This window comes from Corticium candelabrum, chromosome 11, assembly GCF_963422355.1.
Source record: "Corticium candelabrum chromosome 11, ooCorCand1.1, whole genome shotgun sequence".
NCBI classification, from domain to species: domain Eukaryota; kingdom Metazoa; phylum Porifera; class Homoscleromorpha; order Homosclerophorida; family Plakinidae; genus Corticium; species Corticium candelabrum.
The window spans coordinates 8210326-8236431 of record NC_085095.1 but is presented as its reverse complement, the minus strand read 5'-3'; the positions used below and the strand labels follow the sequence as shown (position 1 = coordinate 8236431).

Sequence of the window (26106 nt, the reverse complement as noted above, 5' to 3'; positions counted from 1 at the left end):
ACATGCAACACTTATTTGTACTCTATTTGTATCAACAAGCTTCAGTTTAGTCAACCGATTGCTATTACATCTCCCACTCCTGTCTCTGGAATGGCTCAAAGCCATATGTTCAAAATGAGTAGCAGTGGAGAAAAAGTATTATCATGTGCTGATAACTCTGACAAGTCAGAGTCTGCAGTGACTTCAGAAATTCATTCCGCCAGTATGAATGTACAATTAGATATGTGTGATGTAGTTGTTGAATTCAAGTTTGCTGGTTTTGGATTTTGTGGTGTGTATACCACCAACCTGCTCGCATGTGTGTGTGTGTGTGTGTGTGTGTGTGTGTGTGTGTGTGTGTGTGTGTGTGTGTGTGTGTGTGTGTGTGTGTGGTTAATTTGTGCATGATGTTTTGTTTAGCTGATCTGCCTGACAGTTTGATGTCACCACTAAACCATTCAAAGGGCTTTAAACTAAGACTTTTGGCAGTTAAACTTCTTACAATGTTGTGGTGTTTATGGAATGATGACAATGGAGTTGGCAATTGTGAAATTGTTTATAAATTTGTTGGTCGTTTTCTCAACACAGAGGTGTGCATTCTGAGTGTTTACAGTTTGTTGTTAATTAATGGTTTACTTTGACTTTAGGATTTGGATTTATCGCAACTTTCTGATGTGCATTTGGTTGGTTGAACATTAGTTACCATTTAACTGCCGCTCCTTGATTTTCTATTTCTCTTAGGTTGTCTCTGTTTGTGAAACTCTTTGCAGCTCATCAGAATTGCTGTCATTAGAAATGATTAACTTAATACTTGAAGCTCTAAGGTACTCTTAAGATAGTAGGCATGTAATACCATTTAATTCAGAGTATTTGTTTGTTAAATATAGCAGTGGATTTCTTCTGCTGTTAAGTTAGGGTTTTGGGTTATGGATTAGGGTCTTAATTAATTAAGTCGCTGCCTGGATTGGCTGCCTTTGTGACTGTGTGTTTGCTCACAACACCAGTCTACCCATCTACTCAGTCACATGCTTGTTTGCTCATTTAGATGCTTTTGAATGAAGATCATTTCATTGATTTGTTGTCATCACAAAAGATTGGCTGAACTTTGAATCTCTTATAGATCCGTTTTAGCTCAACAGTACTTGGATCAGCAGATTGCTGTAAGTGTTCTTGACGTACTTGCAAAGCTCGCAAAACACTTTCAATATCCAGCTGAAGTACTCAAAGTGTCTAATGTTGGAGACACTTGCAATCGTGTACTGGAGGCTTTTTGGTAGATATGTTGCTAATGTCATGTGATTGTGAAGATATAGATTGTGTGTCTGTAGTTCTTTACTAGCTGCTGGTAAACTAGCTTCTCATACAAGAATCTCATTGGTTCGAGTTTTCAAGAATTTTATTAAGGTACATCAAATTTGTAGCATGTGTTAATTAAAAGTATCTAGCAAACATGATACATCGATAGGTGGATCACAAAGGACAGTGGACTTCAGTATTACAAAAGAAGAAGTCAAGTGAAGGTATACATATTCATGAAGACTTGCCTACTTTCAGGAGATGTTTGTGAGATGTCTGAAGCATTAGTTCATAGAAAGTTATGTTAGTGTGGTAACATGGTTGCAGTTAGTTGTTCCATTTATAAAGCACTAAAACGTTAATCCACTGTCTGTGTGCTTTAGATCGACACATTCTATGTTATCTCTTTTTCTGGGTGCACGTACCTTGCATGTATTTCTGGGTTCATTTATTATGTACCATATAAGAGGAAACATTGACGGGAATTTATATTGGCGGTTTGCTAAGAAATTGATGGACAAAGCATATTGGCGGATTTTATTTTGGCAGTTGGACATCGTCATTTGATAACTGATATATGTCTTACCATAAGTGGTCATGGAGGAGTTTGTGATTGACAGCTGTGTTCGTGGCTTACATTTCCCTGACTTACTGGTTTCCAACTACTGCCTAGTGATGAAGAACTGCTATGTCAGTGCAAAGAACAGGACCCGTGTGAACGTGACAATCCAACTTCATTCATAGCCTTACGACTTCATTCATGCGCACAACAGACGGCAAGCAGCGACTACCTACCATCTTGTGGCCTCATCTGCATGACGTACGGTCACTTTGCCATTAGATAGCTGATCCACGTGCCTGATGACGTCAACATATCCCGGTGGTCAAATTAATGGTGGATTTTATATTGGCGGTTGCTGAAAAATCCGCCAATCTGCCAAAATAAATTCCTCGCGAATATTTTATCTTATACGGTATGTGGTTGAGTTGGGACTGTCTACTAAACTGATAATATTACAAACAGGCAATAACACAGAGATACTAATGTGCAGTGTAGATTCTTTCTGCATTGTATTATTTATTATATTCTCTACTTGCTACACGTTTGCTTGCCTGCTGTTTGTATATCTATATCTTGCTGCTGCAATTTAATCCAAGACAATACACATATTTTAGAGTGCAATGGCATGAAAATCACTCTTCATGAGGTGTTGATCGGTCTACTTGCTGACGAAAATCATGCTGTTCGTATGGAAGCTTCAAAGATAGATGTGCTATTCACAAGGGAGAAACGGGAACCTTGTTTCGTATCTGTGGAGCCCCTTCATCGGTCACTGCAAGAACGGATGTTTTCGGCTGTGTGTGAATCAGTGAAGACACTTTACTCTCCACCAGTATGTGAAACTAGTTGGCTGTTGTCATTTTTTATAGTTAGCATGTTGTAGGCTGAAGTGGACATAGCACTGAAAGAAGATGACACTCAGAACAGAACTGCTAGTGTGCTGTATGCTTTTGTCAGGGTTGCTTTGTGCAGTCCTGTGTGTCGCAAAATGGCCTTGTTTCAACTGTTTAACTATAACCAGCTGGATAGCATAGAAATAACAGAAAAGGTTGGTGTGTGTGTGTGTGTGTGTGTGTGTGTGTGTGTGTGTGTGTGTGTGTGTGTGTGTGGTTTTTTATTTTGTGTAGAATTTGATGTAAGAAGGCTAATGATTACTTTGTTTAATACTAAATGTTGTATACTTTATTAAATTTGTCCAAATTTGGAAATTTCAACACCATCCGTGCCAAAAATTTTTTCAACCGTTTAAATTGAAAATTTCAATTTCAATTTCAAAGCGGAATGCATTGCTTCCAGATCCGCCCAGTGGGTGGGTACCTTGCTTAGGATTGGCTATACGTTATGTAATCGATTGTGATTGGTTGATTGTGACATAGCGCTTTTCGGCCTATATAAACCCCTTGCTTGTGCCTACTTTTGTCATTCTTTTCGGTGAGTTAACATTGTCTACAGATTTCCTGGGGGGTTTGTGCGATTTTATGGATCTGTGCGATGTTAACGAATTGCAACAACTGTGCACGCCTGGGCAAGACAATTTGGACGTTGATTTTTACTCAGTGAACTTGTCCTTGGAGTATACTGATTTTGACGAGGTTATGTGGTCAGACCGTCGTGCTCTCCAATGCCACTACACGGAAGTACGACAGGTCGTACTATCAAGAGTGACAATTTAGTCCTCTGATATTGGCTGAGCATCCTGTGATAGTGGAGGCACTTTACAATGAGGATCTGAAGATTCGTGTGTGCAACTATTTTTCGAGGAAAGGACACACCGTGGTGCCGTCGGCCATTTCAAAGCCAAACATAAGTGATGGCAATACCAAGCCTGTCCCCACCCTCACCCTTTGCCATTGTCTGTCAGAGCTGCGTTTGTTTGAAGTGTGAAACCATTTAATGTGAAGACTTTCTATCACTGTCCTGTATGGATAAATTGTTTGGTACTGTCTGTATAAATTTACCAGTAGGGTTTGTTAACATATCCAATCTTTTCTGGATCAAAGAACTCTTTACAGATTTAGCAGTAGTATTACAAGTTTTCTGGATGATGATGTATATGCTTTGTCTACTAAACATCTTTCACTTGCCAGGAAACATCATTAGTGTAGTTATTGTAGTGGGACATTGGAGACTAAGTCCTTCAAACTAAACAAAGTAAGATGCAAACGATAAATTGGATTTACTGTATTTAAATAATTGAATAGACAGCAACTTTGGTCTCACTGCAGCGATAATCATAGAGTGCTTTCAGAGATATGGGTACTTCTCTTGCACAACAGAAGAGTCACTATTGTTTGTTTCTTTGAAATACTTTCAAAGTGACTACATGCATAGGATTTTTAGAATTATAATTTTTATGATGTGGCTGTCAGCTATATTCCACGAAGACTTGGGTACACTGGAGAAGCTCTAGTGGTTACAGTGATTACCAGATAAAGGAAAATCTGAGTACAACATTGCTTCTCTTGAATCTTATACGTGGCTGCCCTGCTGAAAATAGAAATAAGTATTTGTATGGCACATATATAGACTAAATATGCAACTTGCTTTGTATGATGTGTTTGCCAGGCTCTTCGTTTGCTGTCTTCGTGTCTTGGCTACTCAACAAGCAAAGAGTTCCTTGAAGTTCATCTTGAATTTCTGCTCTACTCCTGGCTAGGAGCAAAACAGACTCTTTCTTCATATCCATTTAAATTTCATGGTTTCTCGTGTCGAGCAGACTTTTTTCACTGTTATGGTAAAATTGCAATTCCTTATGCTCTTTTTTATTTGGACAGTCAACAGCCTGAGTTAATTGGTGGTGATTTACATTGTGATTGGGTGGAGCTGGTGAAGACTAGTTTGTCACATTGCATGACATTTATTTTGCCAGCAGTTGCTATGCAGCGAAGCAATGCTGTAGAAACCACAAGCAATGAAGAAAGAGAAGCAGTGAAGTTGGAACAGACAAGATCAAGAATGATGTATCACTTGTTACAAAATAAGATGGTGAGTTTTGTCTTTGGTATTATTGAATGCAAAGGATAGACATGCACCATATGATGTTTGTTTGTGATTGTTGATATGTATTTTTATGCACGTGTGCAAAATCAGTCTAGTAAATATAACTCATAAGGCTAGCACTGATAGCATTTGTGTCTTTCTTGTCAATCGTTCATGTGAACAAACAACTGGTGACTTGAAGAACTCTGCAGATAGTACACCACAAAGGCTCATGGTCTAGAGAGCTGGTGGCAACTGCTCTGGAATGAGCACACACACACACACACACACACACACACACACACACACACACACACACACACACACACACACACACACACACACACACACACACACACACACACACACACACACACACACACACACATGTCAAATGGATAAGGAGCTGCTGTTGAACGTTCATGCCCCCCAGCCAGGAGCTATGGGCTGTGCTATGCAATTTCCTGGCACCTGACCAGTTACTCGCAGGAGCCTCGACTGTGATGCCAACTGTGGTGAGGGTACCCGAAGTCCCACCCTGACCCCAGTGGCCGATGTACTTTGTTGCAGTCGGGGGTCTTTGCCACCCCTGTCAAAGACCAGGTACTCATCTAGACTTCTGAGGTGAGAGAGGTAATTGTGTGTGAGTTTATTGCCCAAGGAAATGCCATAGCTCGCCATCACTGTGACTTGAACTTGCAACCCTGTAGGGTCCCAGATGTACTCACTTTGTAAGGGGTACTCCTCCATAAGATGACTCTCTAATCAACTGAGCTATAGCTCACACTGACACACACCGACACACACACACACACACACACACACACACACACACACACACACACACACACACACACACACACACCTGGTTACAATTGCAATCAAAGCAAAATTGTACATTTTAGTACGCTTCTAATGAGCTGCCATACATAAATATGAGTATTGTGAACAGTAGACGACAACCAGCGAATTTCATATCATTGTTTGTCTAGGATATATTGAAGATACTGCGCAATGAAATTGACAGTTTTGTTGTAGAGCTGCTTCTTCGAATGCATGAACCATGCAGTGGACACTCAGTTTATGCTAAATATGCAAGGTTTGTCAATGCAAGAAAGATGATAGTTTTGTAATTATTTGTTTAATTTGCTGTTGCATTAGTGTCAGTGATCCAGAACCCAATCCTCCATATTACACTTCTCATTGTATTAAGACAGTTCTTGACTATTTGGTTGAAAGATATGAAGAGTTTGCATCACTTGTTGACTTGTTGGCGTTTCGAAGAGATACCATTCATTGTGTTTTGTTGTCACTAAAGTCTATTCTTTTCAAATCACAAAATTATTATGAGAAGAAAAGAGTCTTGATGGCCTATGCTTTATTTGTTGACTTGATGGCTGCACAAATACATACTGGGCTTGGTGGATCTCGTACATACTTCTTTAGAGATGTTGTTGGGACTGTTGTTGAGCTGCTGAAGCATATGCATTCAAGCAAACAAAAGGAAACTAATTGCTTAGCTGTATGGGAAAAGTTCATGTCACTGTGTTGTCAAATATTGTTCGTTGTTTGTACTGCAGCATTGGGGAATTGTTCTCAGGTTGGTTGCTGTCTGTTTACTACTGTCATTCAGAACACTTGTTACATAAAAATTTATTTCAAACTAACTTAACTTTAATTAATTGGTTAATTATATTTGTGTTTGTATTGTTTGTTTTTGTAATGTTTGTAATTTTAATCAGCGTTATATTATTCTTCATTGTTCAGCAATTGTGTGTTGTTAAATATTTAGTTTATTCCTTACATGTAAAGCTTACCAGTATCTCTACTGAAACTGAAAAACACTTCTAACATCGAATCAATAGTTAACTGTTTATCTTTAGTTCTTAGTTAATCTTTGTCTTTGTCAAAGTTAGTCTTTGTTGATATCTTTCCATGTTAATTGATGTTATCATATGTCATATGAACAGTGACATATGAGGTACCCCAGTAAGTAGTATACAGCACACGAAAATGCAATTAATTTTAGCATATTAACCAATTTTTGTTGATTAGGTATTGCATGTTTACAGCTAGTAGGTGTGACTGACTCATCAGTTACATAATTCACTGGCTATTGGATATTTTAGGTCCTTGGAAGCCACCTTCACATTATTGTCAGCTGTTTGACTGAAATTGCAGCAAGACAGCAACCAGCAGCACAAGAGGTATCATACCTACTGCTGTCGTGGTGTCTTCTGTGTAATTTGTGTAACTCTGTTACAGGCATTGGCTCTTCTTAATGTTCTGATTAAAAACAACTACTCTCGGTTGAAGAACTTTATTGCTTCACTTGATCCTTTCCCAGACTTGGAATTGTTCAATTCTCTTCAAAGAGTTTACCGACAGGCACAGCAGGAGAAAGGCTTGTTGACGCTTGAAAAGAATGTTACAAGATTTATGTCAGTTGATAGACACTGTCCTGCTGAAGCTCGTCTAGAAGGACTGCAGAGTCTGAAACTGCAGCTAAAAGAAAGCACAAAAGAAATAGGACAGCTAAATCCAACCACAGTTCGAAAACTGATTTGTCATTTGATTTGGCTTGCCTCATTCACTGTAAAGGTGACAAGTGAGCAGTCTTGCATGGTTGTCTCAGAAGTTGCTGCTTGTCTTGGAGAATTGGGAGCTATAGATATTGGATCAATTTCTTTATCAACACAAATTGATGAAGAAGGTGAGCAAGTAAAGCTGTACTGTTATACAGAAACTATGCTGTAGTTTGGCAGGGTTAGTTGCTTTGCTGACTAGATAAATGTGTGAGTTAGGCTTGGTTTACAATCTAGTGCTGACACTCAGCTAAGCATCAAACTTCAAAGAGACCGCCTCAACAGAGGCAGCATCCTTTGATGTTGATGCTGGAGTTGGATTCCTTTCTATTTTGACATTAGCATCAACGTCCACGTCAGCATCAGTGTCATATGGTAACTCACTGGCATATCAGCAATTTTGTACAGATTTGCTCATTGCTACTTCTATGTTGACACAACATTACTGCTTGCCTGAATAAACATGAACAGCATTTTTAGTAGTTATGTCTCTTTAATTGCTACTTTAATAATTATGTGAATATGCATCGTATTATTTTGGTAACTGAAAGATATTCTAGTGTTTCATTTTGTGATTGTATCCATTTCATAAGTGAGCATTGGTAGTTTATATTCATGTTATCTTGTTAGAAAATCAGCCATATCATGAAGCTATGCTGAGTTTCAGAATTGTTTCAGCTGGAATTCGACCTTGCAAGCTCTTACACAAGCTTAATGCATTGCTAACTGATGACAGGTGTGTACAAAAACATGTGTTTATGGTCTCAATCTAAAGTTTAGCACATTAGTGTTAGTGTAGCTACAGCTGCTGCAAGCTGTTTGAAATCAATTCTAGCAACTAAGTATGGCAGTGAGTTTTTGGTGGAATATGAAGAACATGGCATTGATGACTTACACGAGTATTTGTATCCATTTAAATGTGAACAAGAAGAGGAGGTAATTCATACTGCATGATTGTCATACATTTAAGTATGGCAATTTTATGTAAACTTGCAAAGTGATATTATACAACTGGAGTGCCTTCCATTTCTAAATTAGATACTAAGTAAGGTAAACCTGCCCCTTGCTTTGCATTGGCAGAATTTGGTTTACATTCTTCACGAAATTGTAGTGACTTTGTAATCAAATCTATATGTTGGTTTTAGTGCGATGGAAGGTTTTATCTGCTTTAATTGTGTCTTTTGCTAAGACTTTGTATATTGATTTGCTTTGCTCATGTACTTTTATGAACTTCTACTATTCTTTTCTGGCAACGTTGTGGTTGACCTTACTCCAGAGACAGGTGACATTATTCATAGCTTGGTAACCATAGATAGGTGTGTATTGTATGTGTTGTGCATGTGCGTAAGCATGTGCATAGGTATTGCTTCTGTTGTTTGGCTCTTTCTTGCTGGATATTGTCATCTTTTTAGATGGGTATATTTAGATGCACATAAACGTTAGTTGTGTGTGTGTGTGTGTGTGTGTGTGTGTGTGTGTGTGTGTGTGTGTGTGTGAGTGTGTGTGTGAGTCGAAAGAAAAGAAAAATGAACGATTGAAGTTGACAATTGCAACATGGAATGTAAGAACATTACGAGATAACAAAAATAATGTCAATCTTGAGCGTCGATCCGCAGTTATCGCTAGAGAACTAAAACAGTGTAATATTGATATTGCAGCACTGAGTGAGACCCATCTTTGATAGAATCCCAAGGGCAGTATTTTATGGTCAGCTGAAGGAAGGTTCTAGAACAGCAGGTGGTCAGAAATTGCGCTTTAAAGACACATTGAAATCCTATTTGCAATCTTGTAATATTGATATATCCAACTGGGAAAGCTATGCGTCAGACAGGTCTCTGTGGAGATCTTATTGCAAAATATCTTTAGATCATTTTGAAGACCAATGTTTGAAAACACTTCAACAAAAAAGGCAGGAACGAAAGATGATCTCTAAGAGTGGCAACTTCACATGCGATGTTTGTGGACACTCCTGCACAGCAACCATTGGTCTGTGGAGACACAAGCAAAGCCATAAATGAGTTTGGTTGTGTTGACCACTCACTCCACCGTGTCTGTGTGTGTGTGTGTGTGTGTGTGTGTGTGTGTGTGTGTGTGTGTGTGTGTGTGTGTGTGTGTGTGTGTTTGTGCGTGTGCACGTGCGTGTGTGTGTGTGTGTGTGTGTGTGTGTGTGTGTGTGTGTGTGTGTGTGTGTGTGTTGATATTGAAAATATTTTTTGCAGCTGAATAATCCAGTAGTGACTTCATGTGAGGAAGTGTTTGTAAGACATGTTGATCAATCAGATCTTTGGTGGCCTCCAGGAGCTAGTGGTCAGCGAACTCACAACCAGTGGGTTCAAGATGTTACTGCTGCTTTCCTGCAGAGTAATGGTGTGACAGATCCTATGCTTGTTTTGCTGCAACCAGCCTGCCATGCTAAGGTATTTCTTAGAGAGTTGAAAGTGTTTTGCAGATAGACTGAGAATGATAAACATAGACAGACAATAGTTGAATTGAACTGATGAACAACAGTCAGACAAACTGACAAGTAGAGTGTGGATTTGTGGAGTGGAGAAAATAGAAACAGATAGACAGCTGACTGAGTTATTGTATTAAACACTATTTTATACAGAAGACAGCTAGGTGAAGGATGAGTGGGAGTTGACAACCACACATTTAAGTTACCTTGTTAATTTGTTTGGTATGTTATTTTACATACTTTTTGTAGCTCAGAAAGCTGACAGATTACATGCACGTCGTATGTGGTCATTCTTAGCTATGCTAAGTACTTCAAGACATTGTACATGAGTTTCCATTAATGAGTTCTACTATTTAGGTCTCATTTGCTGAATTTCTTTTTCCTCATCTAATCCACAATATTCTCCAGTCAAAGAATCCAGTCTACTGCAATGTGTTGTCATCTCAGATACAAGGGTTTTTCTCAAGACTTCGAAGCTTGAAGGAAACAACAACTGACAATGATGTGTCACCGCATTTAATCACTACAGTTGCCAGGGAATCAATCAAACTACTACTCAACACAATAAACTTTTTGAGAACGAAAGACAAGAAAGAGAATAGGTTCTGTTCTAATGATACATGTTCTGTATATACTGTTTGTGATCATGCAGTGCTGTTATTATTGGCAGTAATTCATGGGAGAACAACTTTTGGCTTGAATTGAATTATTTGAGTTTGGCTGAAGCTGCTCAGATGTGTTCAGCATATTTTATGTCTTTGTTGTACTTGGAGATATGGCAGGATGCAAAGAAGTAAGCAGTAGTTTATAGTTTATGTTGTTCATAATGGCTTTCTGGGTATCTATGTAGTGGTCACTTACAGCTGTCATCTTTAAGTTACATCATTAATGATAAATTGTTAAACTAGTAAATGTTTTAAATGAGACTATTGTTTGTGTTTGTCTAATTAATTAATAAGTTTACAGTTTTGTCTACTGGAAGTGAACAGTATCAAGGCTTGCATTACCTACTTGGAAACTTACTGTGCAGAAAGAGACCTGAAAATACCTTGCCAGTGGTGACTTTGTACATTGAAAGTGTGTTTCATGAATTTTTACATTTACCATATCTTTATTAGTCATTCAGAACAATTGAAAGAAAGGTATGAGTGTGATTTTTACATTATGAATTGCAGATCATCTCGAATAGCGTACTTTTCCACACCACAGTCGTCTCTCACTTCGCCTTTACTTGATGTGGCATCCAGTGCTGAAGGATTGTTTCGTCAGGACAGTTTGCTGATGGGTTCTCACCATTCTGTTCTGCTTGAAGCATATTCAAAGATTGGTGAGCCTGATGCTCTTCAAGGTGCTGCTGTTGTTTGCAGTGAGGATGCAAGTGCAAGACTTAAGATTTATGAGGAAGAGGGTCAATGGACAAGAGCTCTAGGTTGGTTTATGATGATAAAGTGCAGAGTGCAAATTGAAGTTTCTATTTTTGTAGGTTCGTATGATCTCCAGCTGCAAGATTGTGCTTCTGGGTGCAAGGCGTCTGTTGTTGAGGTTTGACTTGTAGGTTTGTTTGATATGTGTACAGAAAGTGTTACCATGGTCTTCTATTGTAGTCTTTGAAGCATCTTGGTTTGAATCACGTGGCGTTTACATACATGGATGGTTTGTGGAATACGGATCCAATTGAAGCTGCCAAGGCAAGTATTCATTGTCATATGCTTTAAGGCAAGTTGTTGGCTACCCTTATTGCCAACGTTTATTTACCAGGCTTGACTACTTTTTGCAATTATATTTGTGTATTAACATGTACTGACATGTACCTAAATTGTACTACAATGTACCATAACATATTATATGGCAACATAAATACTTAAGTTTCCGTATATGTATCAGTATGTATCACCAATGTGGTAGCGTTGGTATGTAGGGCTGAGTTTGTGTTCAGTTCCTGTAAGAGCGGGTATCGGTATCAACCGTTTATGCTACAAAGCTGATTTTTATACCAAACCTCTGCGCTTGCAAAGGACCAGGTCCATGGCTACTCAAATTTGTCATTGCAGGGCATGGTTCCCTCTTGAGGGACCGACCCCCTCCCCCACGCCCGTAAAATTTCTCGATGACGCAAACGCTACACCTTCCAGTTCATTTGAACACACCCACACCAGTCCTGTAGACTGTATGTGTCGTCGCCCTCTGAGACGCTTCCAGCGATTGAAGACTATACGCTGCAGTGTGGAAAATAACGGTAGGACATAGGACAATATGTTTCACCAAATGTGTTGTGTATCCGACCAAATACCTCACTGTGTTGGGACGTGTTTGGACAAAACATCCATCACTACTCATATATGATAGTGTAAACCTTGTCTCTTAGCACGTGATGGCCTTTCCAAACTGTTAATTTCATGAACTAAGGTGCCTCCTAGCATGTTTTATCCAGAGAAACCTCAGCTGCCTTTAACACCACTTCTTCCTTGGAAGTTGGTTGTAAAAATTGCTTGCAAAATGGCTGCAGTAGGGGAGGCACTTAATTAGACATGTAACACCATACAAGAATGTCCTATGTAGACTCAGTCTGTCCGAGCTATAATAATTCCCTATTTTTCACACTGCGCTAATTGAAGCCGCTCTTCTGCTAGCGTTTCTCTCTAAATTCTGATTGCATTTGCACCGAATCCAGACTAACTCTTCCGCGCAGTCGCTGAGCTTTTTCATGCTGGAGCAATTGCGGCAAAAGCTCTTCCTCCTCCTCCTCCTCCTCCTCCTCCTCCTCCTCCTCCTCCTCCTCCTCCTCCTCCTCCTCCTTTCCTCCTCCTCCTCCTCCTCCTCCTCCTCCTCCTCCTCGCGTGATTCACGTACATTTAGCTCGGGGAAAAGCCTGGCTTGCGAGGCTACACCGTTACTGCTGTGCCTATATCTACTAGTAAGTTACTCTCATGTAGAAAAATGAATGCAAACAAGTATAAGAAAAAATGAGAAAGATGTAGGGTTGCCGTATGAAAAAGAATAGAAACAAGACCAAGTAAGGGTGTGCTGTGACATCTTTCATATACAGACTGACTGAGCAATACATCATTCTTACATTGCACCATTTTCTAATTAGAGACACTATAATGTGTGTTTTAACCTTACTAATTAGAAAGTGGTGCAATGTAGGGATGATGTATTGCTCAGTCAGTCTGCAGCTGTATACGAAAGATGTCACAGCACATCCTTACATGGTCTTGTTTCTATTCTTTTTCATACGGCAACCCTACATCTTTCGTATTGGTTTGTGTCTATGTTTATTCTCAGTTATGTGGTTGATGTTTGTCTGGTGCGTTGAACCGCAGACATAATCTTTACACTTCATACCAGCTACAGTTTCTTTTTCAGGAGATTAATGTTCCAATTGTTGTGTCAGATGTCAGAGCATCAGTATGAGATGGCTTGGAGAAACTGTGTGTGGAACCTTGACATAGAATCTCGGTGATGGAGCTACTGATTGCTTAACAGACAATACGTGCATGCTCATTATTTTCTGAATATTTAGTTCTGTCTCTAGTAGCACAGGATATCATCATGCTGTTCATTCGTGCCTCCATGCCTTGAGCAACAGCGAGTTTGGTCCGTTTCAGTCAAGTCTTAACCAGGCACTGTGAGAGCTTCTATATCTGCTTTATTTATGTGTTCTAAATTGTTGACACTAGCTTGTTATGAACAGAAAAATTGTAATATCTGATCTTGCTGCTGCAAGCTTGGAAAGCATTCTAGGAATTTACCCAATGTTAGCAAGACTGCAGTGCCTTGTTGAAATGAAAGAGATATGCAATGTGATGAAGAGGTAGGTCACAGCAGTTTGGCTGAAGTTTGTCTTATACTCATTGCTGCAACATTCCTAATAATTACAAACCTTGTCAATGTGTAATCACAAGCTTCTTTGTGCAGGGTGAAAATTCAAGTTATTTTGTAGTACATCTTGTAGCTTTGAAATTTGCATCTACACTCAAACGTTTCCTAGCTAGGCAGCTTGGGAGTGGGCACTGCCCGTATCTTAAGATAAACACATTTTACAAGCAGTAGATCAGCTCAAATGGTGTTGAAGGCTCTTTCTCATGTGAAAATTAAATTACACAGGAGTGAATATGTACCTACTGTATGTGTATATCCATCCATGCTGCATTTTCATTGAGACGTGTAATACAGTACCTAATGCATGATTACATGACGTACTGTACTTGCAGTAGCTGATTGTGCAAGTTCTCGCCGGTGCCCAGGATACAAACGTGACCGTATCTCAGAAGTCCGGATAAGAGACGTTTGAGTGTATTTAATAGCTACAGTACTTTTAATACTTATAAGTTATTTATGTTTAATTAGTTCCAAGATTGCAAGTCTTTTCCTTCATTGTCGATTACTTCCTTTACAGAATTGATTTGTCTTTGTGTCTGTGTTCTCCACCTGCAATGCATGTACACATGCCATATCGGTAAACAAATGATTTTCACTAGTGTTTTAGCTGCTTTCTGTGTTTCTTCAGAAATAGCTCATATGATGGTGTGTCATCTCAATGGCAACATCGACTGCAACTCACTCAAGATCATTTCGTTCATGTGGAACCAGTTCTGGCCTTACGGACATCTCTGCTACAAATAGCTGTTAACAGATGTCATCAATTGGGTGCCAGCAGTGGGCAGAGTGAGTCACTGATGACAATTCTTGTCAACCACTTACAGTCTCAGGCAGAAGTAGCTAGCCAAGCAAGCTGTCATCAAGTAACACTGAAAGTTATCTGCTATTATGTTTGTGCTGTATCTCTTCACTTTGGTTGCCAGGTTTCTCAGCAAGCCTTGGCTAAATTAAAGCTTCTTTGCAACCAGCTTTCATCTGAAAGTACTGCACTTAATTACCAGTGTCGCATGAAGGAAGCCGAGCTGTTTTGGTTACGTGGAGAAGAGAAAGTTGCTCTTAGAGCAATTGCCAGCCTCCACAATGACCTAGAGAAGGTAAAATTAAAACGAGATTTTGATATAATGAAGTAAAGTCACAATTCACAATTTAAGTCAAACAGGAACACATGAACAAACTGCTGGGTATTTATTATTTAACTGTTAGCCTCTTTGTTGAATGTTTTGATACTTTAATGTATGAGCAGCTAGCTTATCTATTTGTTGTAATGTACGTATTCACATGATTAATAAATAGTCGTGATTCAATCGCTGTCAACATGAGATCGTTGTCATTGATCTTACCAAGATCATGTAGTGTGTCAAATTCTTGTTGCTAAAATGTTTTAAAACAAGTAAAAAGAATGGAAATGATCATAATGAATTTAGAATATTAATATTAAAGTTGACTCTTGTAGCACATTGTGTTTCTTCTGTTTAATGATGCAGATGCAGGGTGATAACGATGCTGTCAATGCACTCTACCCAAATGTCCTTCTTCTTCATGGGAACTGGCTGGCTGAGTCTCATTCAGAACGTCCAACAATTGTTGTGGATAAATACTTGCAACCTGTCTGAAGACACATGACAGTGCACAAGTATTGATTTAATCAGTGTTTTTATTAATAGGCTGCTAATTTACTGAGTCAGCTAGAAGACAACAGTCAAACAGAGTCATCACTTATGAAAGTAATTACAGAAATTGTTTGCTTTGCATTTGCAATTCTTGATTTTAAATCATTTCTAATTTAGTCTGACTAGCAATTATAGTATATGCTGGTATTTAATTTAGTTTCTTTAAATTTTTACAGGCATACTTCTCATTGGCTCGGTATGGTGATCAACGTTATCGTAAAATTGCTGATTACATGCAGTCAAGTGACTTTGAAATAAAGAAAGAGCTCATGCAACAGCAAAAGGTGACAATAGTTACTGGTCTGGTTTATAAGATGGAGAAAATACTAATCATACATTGGCTGTCGGTGCTACACTAAACATACAGGAAGAGTTTGAAAATTTGCAACTTCAGAGAGGAACTGTATCATTGCCAGGAAGTCAGCAGTACTGGAAAAGGTTTTAATGTTATTATGGTGTGATAATTAATTGCATACTCATGTGCATGTCAGTTTGTTTGTCTGTTTGCTTTCTAAGAATACATATTTCTTACAAAGTTTTCATCCTTTTACTAAAAGGTCTTTAATCTATGTAGTCTAAAGTCTAGTCTGTCTGTCTGTCTGTCTGTCTGTCTGTCATGGTTCATGTTTGCAGACTTTCTTTACTATTAAAAAGCACGATCTTAGCTTACCATAGCTAGTGAAGAGAATTTGAAATCTTGCAGCCAATTGCAAACTGCTGTTCTTGCATCAGAGAATTTTTGCCAGAAAGGAGCTTTCTCTTGGAGCATTCAATTTTCCTTGAGATGGTACATGTCCAGTACTGCATGGGCATATGGATGTGGTTGCATGAGTCAGTATGTTGTATGATGGTTCATGGAATGATGAGTGCAAGTACAGAACAAGTTTGTCTTCAGAGCTCAGACTAGACATTCTGGAATGCAAGGAAATAACAATATTTTCCCTCCACACTACAGAGTGTCTGGTCACAAAACTAAGTGGACATAGGCTAGCTAGAGGTTCTGCTGAAAGGTTTGAGAATGATGTACGTAGGTTTGGCTCTGGTGCCTGGTTTCTCTCTGGCATTGTCATGCCATACGGAAACTAGGTGCAACAGCATGAGATGGTCTGTACAAGGCTGATGTTTTTAACGGAGGTTTACATTTCATAATTTCTACTTTGATGTTTGTGCTGCATTGGAATTGAATGTTGCAGTGTCATGTCTGTCATCTCCATTGGTATGTTATTACACGTGTCTGACTGCCCACCTGTTGTCTGCCTTCTTGCTTGCTTGCTTGTCTGTGCTTTTGTCAAAAATGTTCATTGTTCATTGTGATTAGGAGAAACAACACATTGAGACGTCAGATTGAGATTGATGAGAATGAAATTAAAAGCCTCCATGAAGACAGCAAATCCTTTGCTCTAAAGTCTTTGAAGAATTATTCTCTTTGCATGCAAACAGGAGTAGGCCTATACTGTTCATTAGCCTGTGTACTACGAGATGGGGATATAGTTTTGCATATTGCTTAGGATGACTATGATCTGCATGTTTTTCGTTTCTGTTCTTTGTGGATGGAGAACAGCCACCAGCAAGATGTGTGTCAGCTTGTTCAGGTGAAGTATCCTGAAATGATGTTATGCTAGCAGCTATGTTATAACACTCATGTTTATGCCTTCATATAGTACGACAGTGATCTGACTTTACAATTTTGTTTTACTGCAGAAAGAGATGAACAAGCTACAATCTCGCAAGTTCATTCCTCTTCTATACCAGCTTGCTGCAAGGTTGACCTTCAATCGGCAGACTAACATCACTTCTGAATTTCAAGCAACACTTTCAATGGTTTGGTTACTGTATTTGCTTCAAGATGAACAACTAGCAGCACTCTAATATGCCTATGGTTTAGTTGATTAAGAGAATGTGTTTGGATCATCCACACCACTGTGTGTTAGCTCTCATGGCTCTCACACTTGCTGATAAAGATGCTGAGTACTCTATGAGTTCTAACATTCGCCCCAGTGCCAAGAGGCCACGACTAATGAAAGAAAAGACTGACAGAGATGAATATGTCATTGATGAAGTGAAGATCATGTTGTTTGCTGCAGTATGATACATGTTTGTACTGAATACTCTTCATTCTGTTTATCAGGATAAAATCAGAGCTGCAAAGGAGATACTTGCCACTCTGAGGTCACAACGTGCCTCCCAGATTCAAGATATGGAACATCTTGCTCATTTCTACATCAGTTTGGCTTACCACATAACTGAGAGTCAAAGGTTTACAAGAGGTAATTCATCTCAAGTGTTTACATACACAGTTTACTGGAGGCACGTGCTTGTTGTGATCAGCTGTAGTCAACTATATATGACCTCTCAGAGAACTTTAGTGATGACAGTGGCTGCCCTTGGCATTAGCTACAACACAGTTCTAACCATACTGCTAATCTTCTTTTCCTAGACCAATTTCTGTCTTTATTAATATTAATAATGTGGTTGCACGTTTGTGTAATATCAGTTTATAGGAGAACATTATTTTTCTAGGAGCTGTCAAGAAGGTACCATCCCATTTGCAGAAGAGAATTTCAGGTCTAAAAGAAGTTGCTGTTCCAACTGTCGAACTCATGGTATGTTGTTGTCAATTGATGTTTGGTGATAACTGACTGGTTGTGTTGGTTTAGGTTGATCCTACTTGCCGATATGATAACATCATTTGTGTAAACAACTTTGAGCCAAGCTTTACTGAAGCAGGTGGTGTGAACCATCCTAAAATTGTCACATGCATTGGATCAGATGGACGGCGTCGACGTCAACTTGTGAAGGTACGGTATGTATACCCAGACATCTACCATGACTTCCTGTTAGCAGCAAATGTTTTGAACAAACCTAGAAATTTCTTAATTAATTAAAAGTACAGTACAAATTCCGATAATCATAACTCCAGACATAATGACATCATATCAAACTACCTATAAATCTAAAACAGACTCCACAATCAGGATGTGGAAACAAAGCCATGGAGAGCACCAGCATCACGTAGCAGATGATACACCAACCGCTATTCTAGAGACACCTGGTTACGCACACTTCCAGCTGAGCATTAGAGATCTTTGTACACTCTACTTGTGTCAGAATATTCACTATGTTAGGAAACTGTACCTAGGCCTGAATAGTTTCATTGTTACTGGTGTTAATGTCACCAAGAGGTATTAATTAAAGGCAACAGAGACTACCATTTGACTAGCATAACTTAGATGTAGCAGCCTTGTTTAAACAAAGTAGGAGACCAAACCAGTTAGCCACACCAAGAACATGAAGGAACCAACTGGAATGAAAGTTACCACAGTGGCTGGATGTGATTGTCTATTATTGTGTTTCTGCAGGGCAAAGATGACTTACGACAAGATGCTGTCATGCAGCAAGTGTTTGCTCTCGTCAACAAACTCCTGCAGAAAAAAGCAGCCACAAGGAAGAGAAAACTTACAATACGAACATACAAAGTGAAACACCAATCAAACTTTTGTATTGGTTTTATTGTAAATCACACTGTAAAAGGTCATTCCGCTGTCTCAGCGTTCTGGTGTGGTTGAATGGTGTGAAGGAACAGTGCCACTTGGTATTTACCTTGTTGGTGAAGGAACAGACAACTCAAAAGGAGCTCATAGAAAATATGAACCAAATGACTGGACCTCGCATAAATGCCGAATAAAACTATCTGTAAGATTTCAACGGACACAAAAATATCATGATTGAGCTTATGGTATCCATATCCATAGGAAGCAGCAAACAAGGACAGGGCAATCAAGTTGAAGAGCTACATGGTAACTTTTACATCTCCATTTTTATAACAATAACACTTGTATTCCATTTTGTGTAGACTATAACTGAACATTTCCATCCTGTGTTCCGGCACTTCTTCAGAGAGTCATTTCCTGACCCTGCAATTTGGTTTGAAAGACGTCTGGCATATACAAGGAGCCTTGCAGCAGCATCAATAGGTCATTCGTTCCTACACCTATATGATAATGCTAGACATGTAACTGCTTTATTGATTGGCAGTTGGTTATATTGTTGGCCTGGGAGATCGCCATCCTCAGAACATTCTCATTGACAGGAATACCGCAGAAGTAATTCACATAGACTTTGGTAAATTCGTTTCCAGTGCAAATTGGCTGAGTGCCTTACATAGATGATTACAGGTGTTGCATTCGAACAAGGAAGAGCTCTTCCAACCCCAGAAACTGTGCCGTTTCGACTCACTCGAGATTTGGTAGATGGAATGGGAGTGACTGGTGTAGAAGGAATCTTTCGACGAGCATGTGAAGAGACACTCATTGTGATGAGAGGCAATGTAGAAGCAGTACTCACCATCCTTGAGGTCAGGCAAGTGGTAAGTAGTGCTCCATAATACAATATTTGGTTCATGTTCAGGTCCTTCTACACGATCCATTATATGACTGGTCAATGAATCCTGTAAAAGCATTGAACCTGCAAGAGAATAGTGAGTCGACTGATGATGCCAGCATGGCTGCTTTAGCTGGAGATATTTCTCATCCATCCAGTGCTAGTGCAAATGTTAGGACAGCCTCCGTGACAAGTGGGCAAGTCAGTAGTAAGACAAATAACAAAATGGCTGTACGAGTTTTGCTGAGGTTAAGGCAGAAGCTGGAGGGTGTGGAAAACAGTGTGCCAATGAGTGTGGCTGGTCAGGTAAATCACCTCATACAAGAAGCAGTAGACCCAGAGAATTTGTGTCGTGTTTACTCTGGCTGGCAGCCATGGATATAGTTGTACAACACCATGTGTATCACTGTTTAGCTAACTAATTTGCCATTGAATTAAATTAGTCAGAATAGCTGGTAAATGTTGTCAAACTTTTCAGCCCATGTTGAAACTTAATTTACACGGTAAAAGGTAACAGTAAACAGTAAACGTCAGAAGCTGCCTTTTTCAAGGTTGCACCCCCAGCTCGATTGTTGGGGTCTTGTGTGCTGTACTCAGGAGAACTGGGGTCTGTGCTAATGATCTCTTAGAGCCAGGGTAGGTGCTCGCAGGAGAATCACCTTGTGACGCCAACTAAGGTTTTAGGCACCCTACATCCCAATGGGCTGAATTCATTTTCTATTAAAATATACACCGTCATTATATCATTCTGTAGAGTAATCAATCTAGCAAAACAATGAAAGATGATATTCTGTCAAAGCAACTAGTGTCTGGTGTTAAGAGAGTATCCCTTAGTGGACTGACTTTGGAGAGTACCAATTTCAATTACCTGATCCTCAGCATCTTTCTCACATGCCTGTTTTCCATGTGTGGCTTGTCCTTGATCGTCACTTTCATTTAATTGTAGTATAAAATCACACACAGTCAAACGAGTGCCTGGATTCTGCATGAGGTACTTTCTATACTCCATAATAAAAGCCCATATATCACCTGATGCAAAGAAGTTGGTGAATTGTGAAGGGTGGTATAGGGAGAAACATTGCACTAACCCACTGTAGATTGTAAGTCTGTAAGTAATTGATGAACTTGTGCCAAATCATCACACAATTTCTGAGGTAACACAACAAAATTCAACAACAACCTACATATACATGCATGCATGCGCATGCACGTGCGCGCACACACACACACACACACACACACACACACACACACACACACACATGAATGTGCCATGCAATGGGACAATGGACTAAAAGTATTACAGCCAGGCTGCAACTGACCAACTGGTGTGTGTGTGTGTGTGTGTGTGTGTGTGTGTGTGTGTGTGTGTGTGTGTGTGTGTGTGTGTGTGTGTGTGTGTGCTAGGATTATACAGTGAAGATCACAAAAAACACCACTGGCACAACTAACCTGGTTACCAAATGTAATGTATAGCACATCTCTCCCAGTGTGAGCAGCAGCCATCAATTGAATTAGACCTAGCCAATATATCAAATGAAAACAGCAGCTACAATATTACTAAGTGCCACAATACCTTTTAGATACAAGTCACCTCCAAATGCACCACATCCCCAATTTCCTGCCCACAGCCCTTCATTATGCCCAAATAAAAGTTTTATGTTATGTTAAACCTGTTGCGATTGCTGAGAGGTGAGCAGGAGACGTTGTGTTAGACTTAAATCCACAATAAGCCTACAAACAAATCCCACTCTCATGAACAAACACAAGTGTGTGCAACTGTTGTGCGACCTTGTTGAGTTCTCGTCGTATCAATCCTGGTTTAAACTGCTCAGGAAAACGATGAAAATGTAATGCATCAATGACTAGTACCTCAGTAAAACATCGGCCCCATGTATCTCTGAACATAGATTTACCTCAACATCAAACAATGATGAAAGAAAGCTGAAGACCTTTGTGTTTCATCATTGTAGTTTCCAGTCCATCTAAATGTGTCAGCATAGCCACTGTACTTACTGTAACGTTCAACACCTATAGAAGAGCTTGATAGCACAATGTTCGCATTATTTAACTATGCTAGTCTACATATTGTCTTTCAAGCCAACCACATATAAAGCTAAGAACCCTGCCTGGTGCTTTTCCCTTAATTAAATGTTATCTCAGGTCTGACCGTATTTCAGTGTGGCCTTGTAATAAACAACTACAAGTCTACAACACATAACATGTTCTACAATATACTTAGTTGAATTTTGCATAAAAACCTACTAGCAACAAAGAGCAACATGTAACACAAACACGTTATTAAACAATACGCTACTCCTGACATCACTAACTTAAGTGACACCATATGCTTGTACTATACCTGTGATGATAAGACATTCATTGTCTGCCAACCCCTCAGTGAATAGGCGAGAGATTATCAGTTCAGGACAAATGAGAAAGCGTATTTCTTCTTGCACACAACCCTAATTCCAATAAAAATGATAATTGTTCGGTTCATTAAAATCATTTATAGAATCCTAACCCCTCCTAAAACGCCACCTCCAACCAACTTATTAGCAAAATCAACCTAAAACAAACAAACCAGCTCCAGCAGTGAGCAGTCTGGGAAATATCCAAAGTTTCCATGCCTGTAACAATCCATCTCCAATGTCTTCAATGGTTCCCTCACTTGTCACGTGAAGCTTCGACATTAGTGATTCACATCTTACAAACACAAGATTGTAAATAAGTATTAAACTACTCATGTAAATTTTTGCTGTATCCAGTAATCACAAAGATAACAATTTACTTGTCCCAAGATGGATTGTCATTGAGTACACGGCGTTCAAATGTCACTGTCCCAATTGGAGCTATAAAACCATAAAACTCTAATAACTAACAATCTTTATGACCGTAAACAACATACGATTTGAAGTAACTCGATGAAAATAATGAATGAGAGATCGTAGTTTACTGGCCTGAACGAGACTTCTTCTCCCTCCACCACTGAACAAACTGTGCAGAACTTTCAACATCTAGCACACTCATAGTCTTAAGACTAAGCTGCACCTGTTAAAGTTTATAGTTGGGTATGACTTGTACTCAGCTGATGGCTTGTATGCATTGCGGCGTGGAAAAGTACAAAAAAAGGCATTGGCCAAAAGAGAAGCAATCTATAAAGCACAAAAGTTTGCAGTTCAACCACTACATTTCTGCAACATATTACACCAACCTGTTCCTGGCTCATTGTAATAAACGTACACTCTTGCTGCTTTAGTAAAGGTATTGGCTACATAAACAAACTTCGTATAAATCTTACAAATTTAACAATTTAAAAGTCAAATGTAAATAAGTAATAAAAACTACAATTAAATATAAATTTTGCAAAAATTCAAGTTCAACTGCCAAAGTTACTTTAGCTAACAGAAGTCATAAACTACTACCGTGCAATTCAACCATAGCTTAACTCAAAACTGCAAAGGGCTCAGTGATCAGCTCATGGTAGATAACAGTAGTTTAAACCGTAGTAACAATCAAATGCACAATTGCATCATATTTCACATACATACATGTGTAATGAGCTCAGGAAGCCGCAAAGCCATTACCACCATTGCTGGTAAAGTCACCTGGAAGAAAGTAACTCTTTCTGCACTGTCAGCCACCTACATTAATCAAACTTGTATTACAATACTACAATCGCAACAAATGCCATACATTATTTAAAAATGAGTGAAGACCAGAGAAGTCCCATCTGTCTGCATATCGAGTGTTATACTTCATAATAGCTTGCTAAACATGAAAGATCCAATATTTCTAAGTCAACACCAAGTTTACAGTTTATTACCTGAAGGTCATAAGAAGTATTGATGTTTGATAGGAGAGATGTTTCTATAATGCCCCAACGACTAACAAGCTCCTTCTGACCACCTAGCTATAAACGAGTCTGTATGCAACACTGGAAGATAAGATTATCTGTATGACACTACTGTAGCAAACATAAGAGAACACTAATATTAATTCAGACAAACAATTAAAAGGTGGTTGAGCATACATGCACACGCACACCACAAATTTCAAAGATGACACCTAGAACAAAATAGACAACTAAAAACAAGCTGACAAACAACCAAAAATAAATTTTGGCATTGCAAACAATAAATCAAGAAGAAAAACACACAAAACGGGCTGCCTGGAAGGTATAGGTCTTCACATTTAAGTTAAGCACTTTAGATGCTGAGAAAATTAAAGCCAAGCCTCACTTTAAAATGCTTCATTTGCTACAAAGAAACAAGAATGAAAATATTTATAAACCAATAGAGCTCTTCAAAAACTTGTGGCTGTGCAGTCGAAGTTTTGTCTCCAAGAAAGCCTGTCAAGACACCCAGCAGACTGATGTGTTTTGACCTCATATAAAGCCTGGTGTTTACTATGCTAGACTGCTAGTAGCCTATATTCTTTTGGAGATACTACAAAAGCTTCAGTTCTTCTAATGAAACATGTGCATTGACAAACAGATAGTATGAAACAAACAAATAGACAAACAGAAAGACAACAGACAGATTTCAAGGACATCTTACCCTGTCATTTACCACAGGATAAAGACTCTGTGGTGAGCAAGGTAAACGAACATGGTGATGATCCCAAGCATCTCTACATGAATCAAAACAATTCATTTAATTAATTCTCAACATTTCCTTATTCTGTAACCAAGAGCAAGGTATGCAATTACTTGTAAGATGCAGGAAATGGCATTGGACGAACTCCATCTTGAAAAGGAATCTATGCACAACCTATGAAGCTAACCATCAATATCAATCAAATCATAGTTCCTACCTTAAACAAAACTGTGTGATTTTGATGGGGCTTTAAGAAAGGCAGCACAGCACCACACTGAGGCTGTCTTTTCAGACATTCAATTGCACTGCCCTATACATTTTTATGGCCATCCATATGCACATGATTAGTACAATTAAGTAAGAAGAGTATTACACTCACCAAGCCTGTTGTTTCTCCCAGTTTTCTAAACACAGGCTGGAAACGTGCATCATCCATGCTGCTAGCCAAACTGCTTGTTGAGGAACAATGTGAGGCACTAAAAATAATTATAGGTGCTCATTCCATGTCCACCATTGCAAGTGAGATATGCTAACCAATTCAAATAACCATCTGTAATGATTAGCTGTTCATGCACCTTCATTAGCTACATAATAATTTGCTCTCATTTAGCCAACTTGCCTATTCATTAGAGTTCTGCATGTCCACCACTTCACTAAGACCATCAATAATAATTGCATCATTTCATGCAAGAGAAGGTCATAATAAGCAGAGTTGGCCAAAATGCTAAAGGATTCAAGCTTAGAAGTGATCAGCTCTCTAAATGCACTCCTATTCTTATCCAAACATGTGCTTGACTAAAAAAAGATGCTCTACTGACACAATTCTTTGTAACAAGCCGTCATTTGGACAGAAGCAGTTATTGTATGATTGCGTTTGTCCAGCAAAAGTAAGTCTGACAAAACACCACACTGTAGAATGGCAATGCATGTTGACAACAGTCAGATCATGCTCCTATGCTGTTCATGCATTAGTTTACACTCCAAACAGCAGTGATAATAATTAAGAATTAATTAGGACTGAACTTGAAGTAGTCTACAATACATGGTGATCAAGCTACACTAGGCTGTCTGGAAGCACTTTTTGAACATATTTGAACAAGCACATTTTTTCACCTTTTAACCACCTCAGGGCCGTTGATCAAATAGGCTCTTTTGGGGACATTTACAGTAACAGTTGATGTTCCAATAACATAGACACATAGTGTTTTGCACAAACGATTGACTACCCAAGACACATATAATTCTACCAATTAACTTGTCTGCCAATATTTGAGATTGGCAAATATCATCAAATCCATAGACAAACAACTATTATATCTTAACCTTTACTCATGCAAAAGCTTAGTTAATTAATTAATTAAGTAGTTAATTTAATCTTTAAATTTACTGACTCGCTGAACAAACGTGGTGACCCAGCTGAAGAATCATCAACGTCACTACTCCGTTGATTTGCTGCTGCTGTTGTTGTGAGCTCACGTTCCTTACAACTGTCGTCTGTGGAGTCCATTAGTTGCGAGGAATCTAAAATATAAAAGAATCAGTTAACCGAATCTTATGGCATTAATTGCGTTAGACATTTGCCTGCTTTCGAAAACTTGAGTTTTGGTTGAAAAATATCCACCAGTGACGTCTGCTTGAACAGTTTGCGCTTTAGGCCACTCATACGTGCAGCATGTCGTCCAAAACCCGGATGCATATAGCCTCGGTCTTCCTTAGCGCA

At 39.0% G+C, this 26106-nt stretch overlaps 2 protein-coding genes across 5 annotated transcripts; one reads left to right on the top strand and one right to left on the bottom strand.

Moving 5' to 3' along the window:
* The first annotated feature begins 95 nt into the window (after positions 1 to 95).
* On the top strand, positions 96 to 20340 carry LOC134186709 (serine-protein kinase ATM-like). 3 transcript variants are annotated; one of them, XM_062654740.1, is made up of 45 exons: positions 96 to 202; positions 400 to 569; positions 627 to 662; positions 721 to 803; positions 1100 to 1252; positions 1308 to 1383; positions 1445 to 1499; positions 2452 to 2669; positions 2721 to 2885; positions 4403 to 4822; positions 5809 to 5915; positions 5978 to 6416; positions 6946 to 7023; positions 7082 to 7529; positions 8032 to 8137; positions 8196 to 8337; positions 9621 to 9818; positions 10214 to 10458; positions 10527 to 10649; positions 11032 to 11285; positions 11340 to 11398; positions 11461 to 11544; positions 13251 to 13315; positions 13380 to 13484; positions 13551 to 13670; positions 14367 to 14601; positions 14662 to 14832; positions 15223 to 15345; positions 15403 to 15462; positions 15585 to 15692; positions 15776 to 15846; positions 16727 to 16850; positions 16917 to 17000; positions 17110 to 17229; positions 17294 to 17467; positions 17537 to 17675; positions 17929 to 18011; positions 18066 to 18206; positions 18768 to 18884; positions 18940 to 19101; positions 19161 to 19205; positions 19262 to 19382; positions 19444 to 19530; positions 19584 to 19762; positions 19816 to 20340. In XM_062654740.1, exons 1-45 carry the CDS (start codon positions 106 to 108, stop codon positions 20170 to 20172), a joined length of 6747 nt encoding a protein of 2248 aa, XP_062510724.1. In that variant the 5' UTR covers positions 96 to 105; the 3' UTR covers positions 20173 to 20340. The 3 variants fall into 3 exon arrangements, with proteins under 3 accessions (XP_062510724.1, XP_062510723.1, XP_062510725.1); XM_062654739.1 differs by having other exon boundaries at positions 8190 to 8337; XM_062654741.1 differs by lacking the exons at positions 96 to 202; positions 400 to 569; positions 627 to 662; ... (3 more) ...; positions 1445 to 1499; positions 2452 to 2669 and having other exon boundaries at positions 2854 to 2885; positions 4710 to 4822; positions 8190 to 8337.
* A 134-nt stretch (positions 20341 to 20474) lies between these two features.
* Positions 20475 to 26068, bottom strand: LOC134186515 (poly(ADP-ribose) glycohydrolase-like). Of its 2 annotated transcripts, none has more exons than XM_062654501.1 (23): positions 25968 to 26068; positions 25778 to 25907; positions 24766 to 24862; positions 24604 to 24696; positions 24500 to 24549; positions 24348 to 24420; positions 23615 to 23701; positions 23485 to 23559; positions 23340 to 23432; positions 23003 to 23059; positions 22840 to 22943; positions 22697 to 22785; positions 22580 to 22640; positions 22419 to 22494; positions 22313 to 22357; positions 22151 to 22253; positions 21741 to 21819; positions 21580 to 21688; positions 21462 to 21522; positions 21365 to 21409; positions 21241 to 21308; positions 20877 to 20937; positions 20475 to 20817 (listed from the first exon to the last, which is right to left on the bottom strand). In XM_062654501.1, the coding sequence occupies exons 1-23, from the start codon at positions 26047 to 26049 to the stop codon at positions 20591 to 20593; spliced, it is 1965 nt and encodes a 654-aa protein (XP_062510485.1). In that variant the 5' UTR covers positions 26050 to 26068; the 3' UTR covers positions 20475 to 20590. The 2 variants fall into 2 exon arrangements, with proteins under 2 accessions (XP_062510485.1, XP_062510484.1); XM_062654500.1 differs by having other exon boundaries at positions 25962 to 26066.
* Positions 26069 to 26106: the final 38 nt, after the last annotated feature.

Coding starts and splice junctions, on each gene's coding strand:
- LOC134186709 (XM_062654739.1), top strand. CDS start 106: ATGTTCAAAATGAGTAGCAGTGGAGAAAAAGTATTATCATGTGCTGAT. Junction 2,670..2,720: donor AGACACTTTACTCTCCACCA/GTATGTGAAACT, acceptor AGCATGTTGTAG/GCTGAAGTGGACATAGCACT. Junction 18,207..18,767: donor GTCGACGTCAACTTGTGAAG/GTACGGTATGTA, acceptor GTGTTTCTGCAG/GGCAAAGATGACTTACGACA.
- LOC134186515 (XM_062654500.1), bottom strand. CDS start 26,049: ATGAGTGGCCTAAAGCGCAAACTGTTCAAGCAGACGTCACTGGTGGAT. Junction 23,702..24,347: donor ATCCTGTGGTAAATGACAGG/GTAAGATGTCCT, acceptor ACTCGTTTATAG/CTAGGTGGTCAGAAGGAGCT. Junction 22,641..22,696: donor TCATCGAGTTACTTCAAATC/GTATGTTGTTTA, acceptor ATGGTTTTATAG/CTCCAATTGGGACAGTGACA.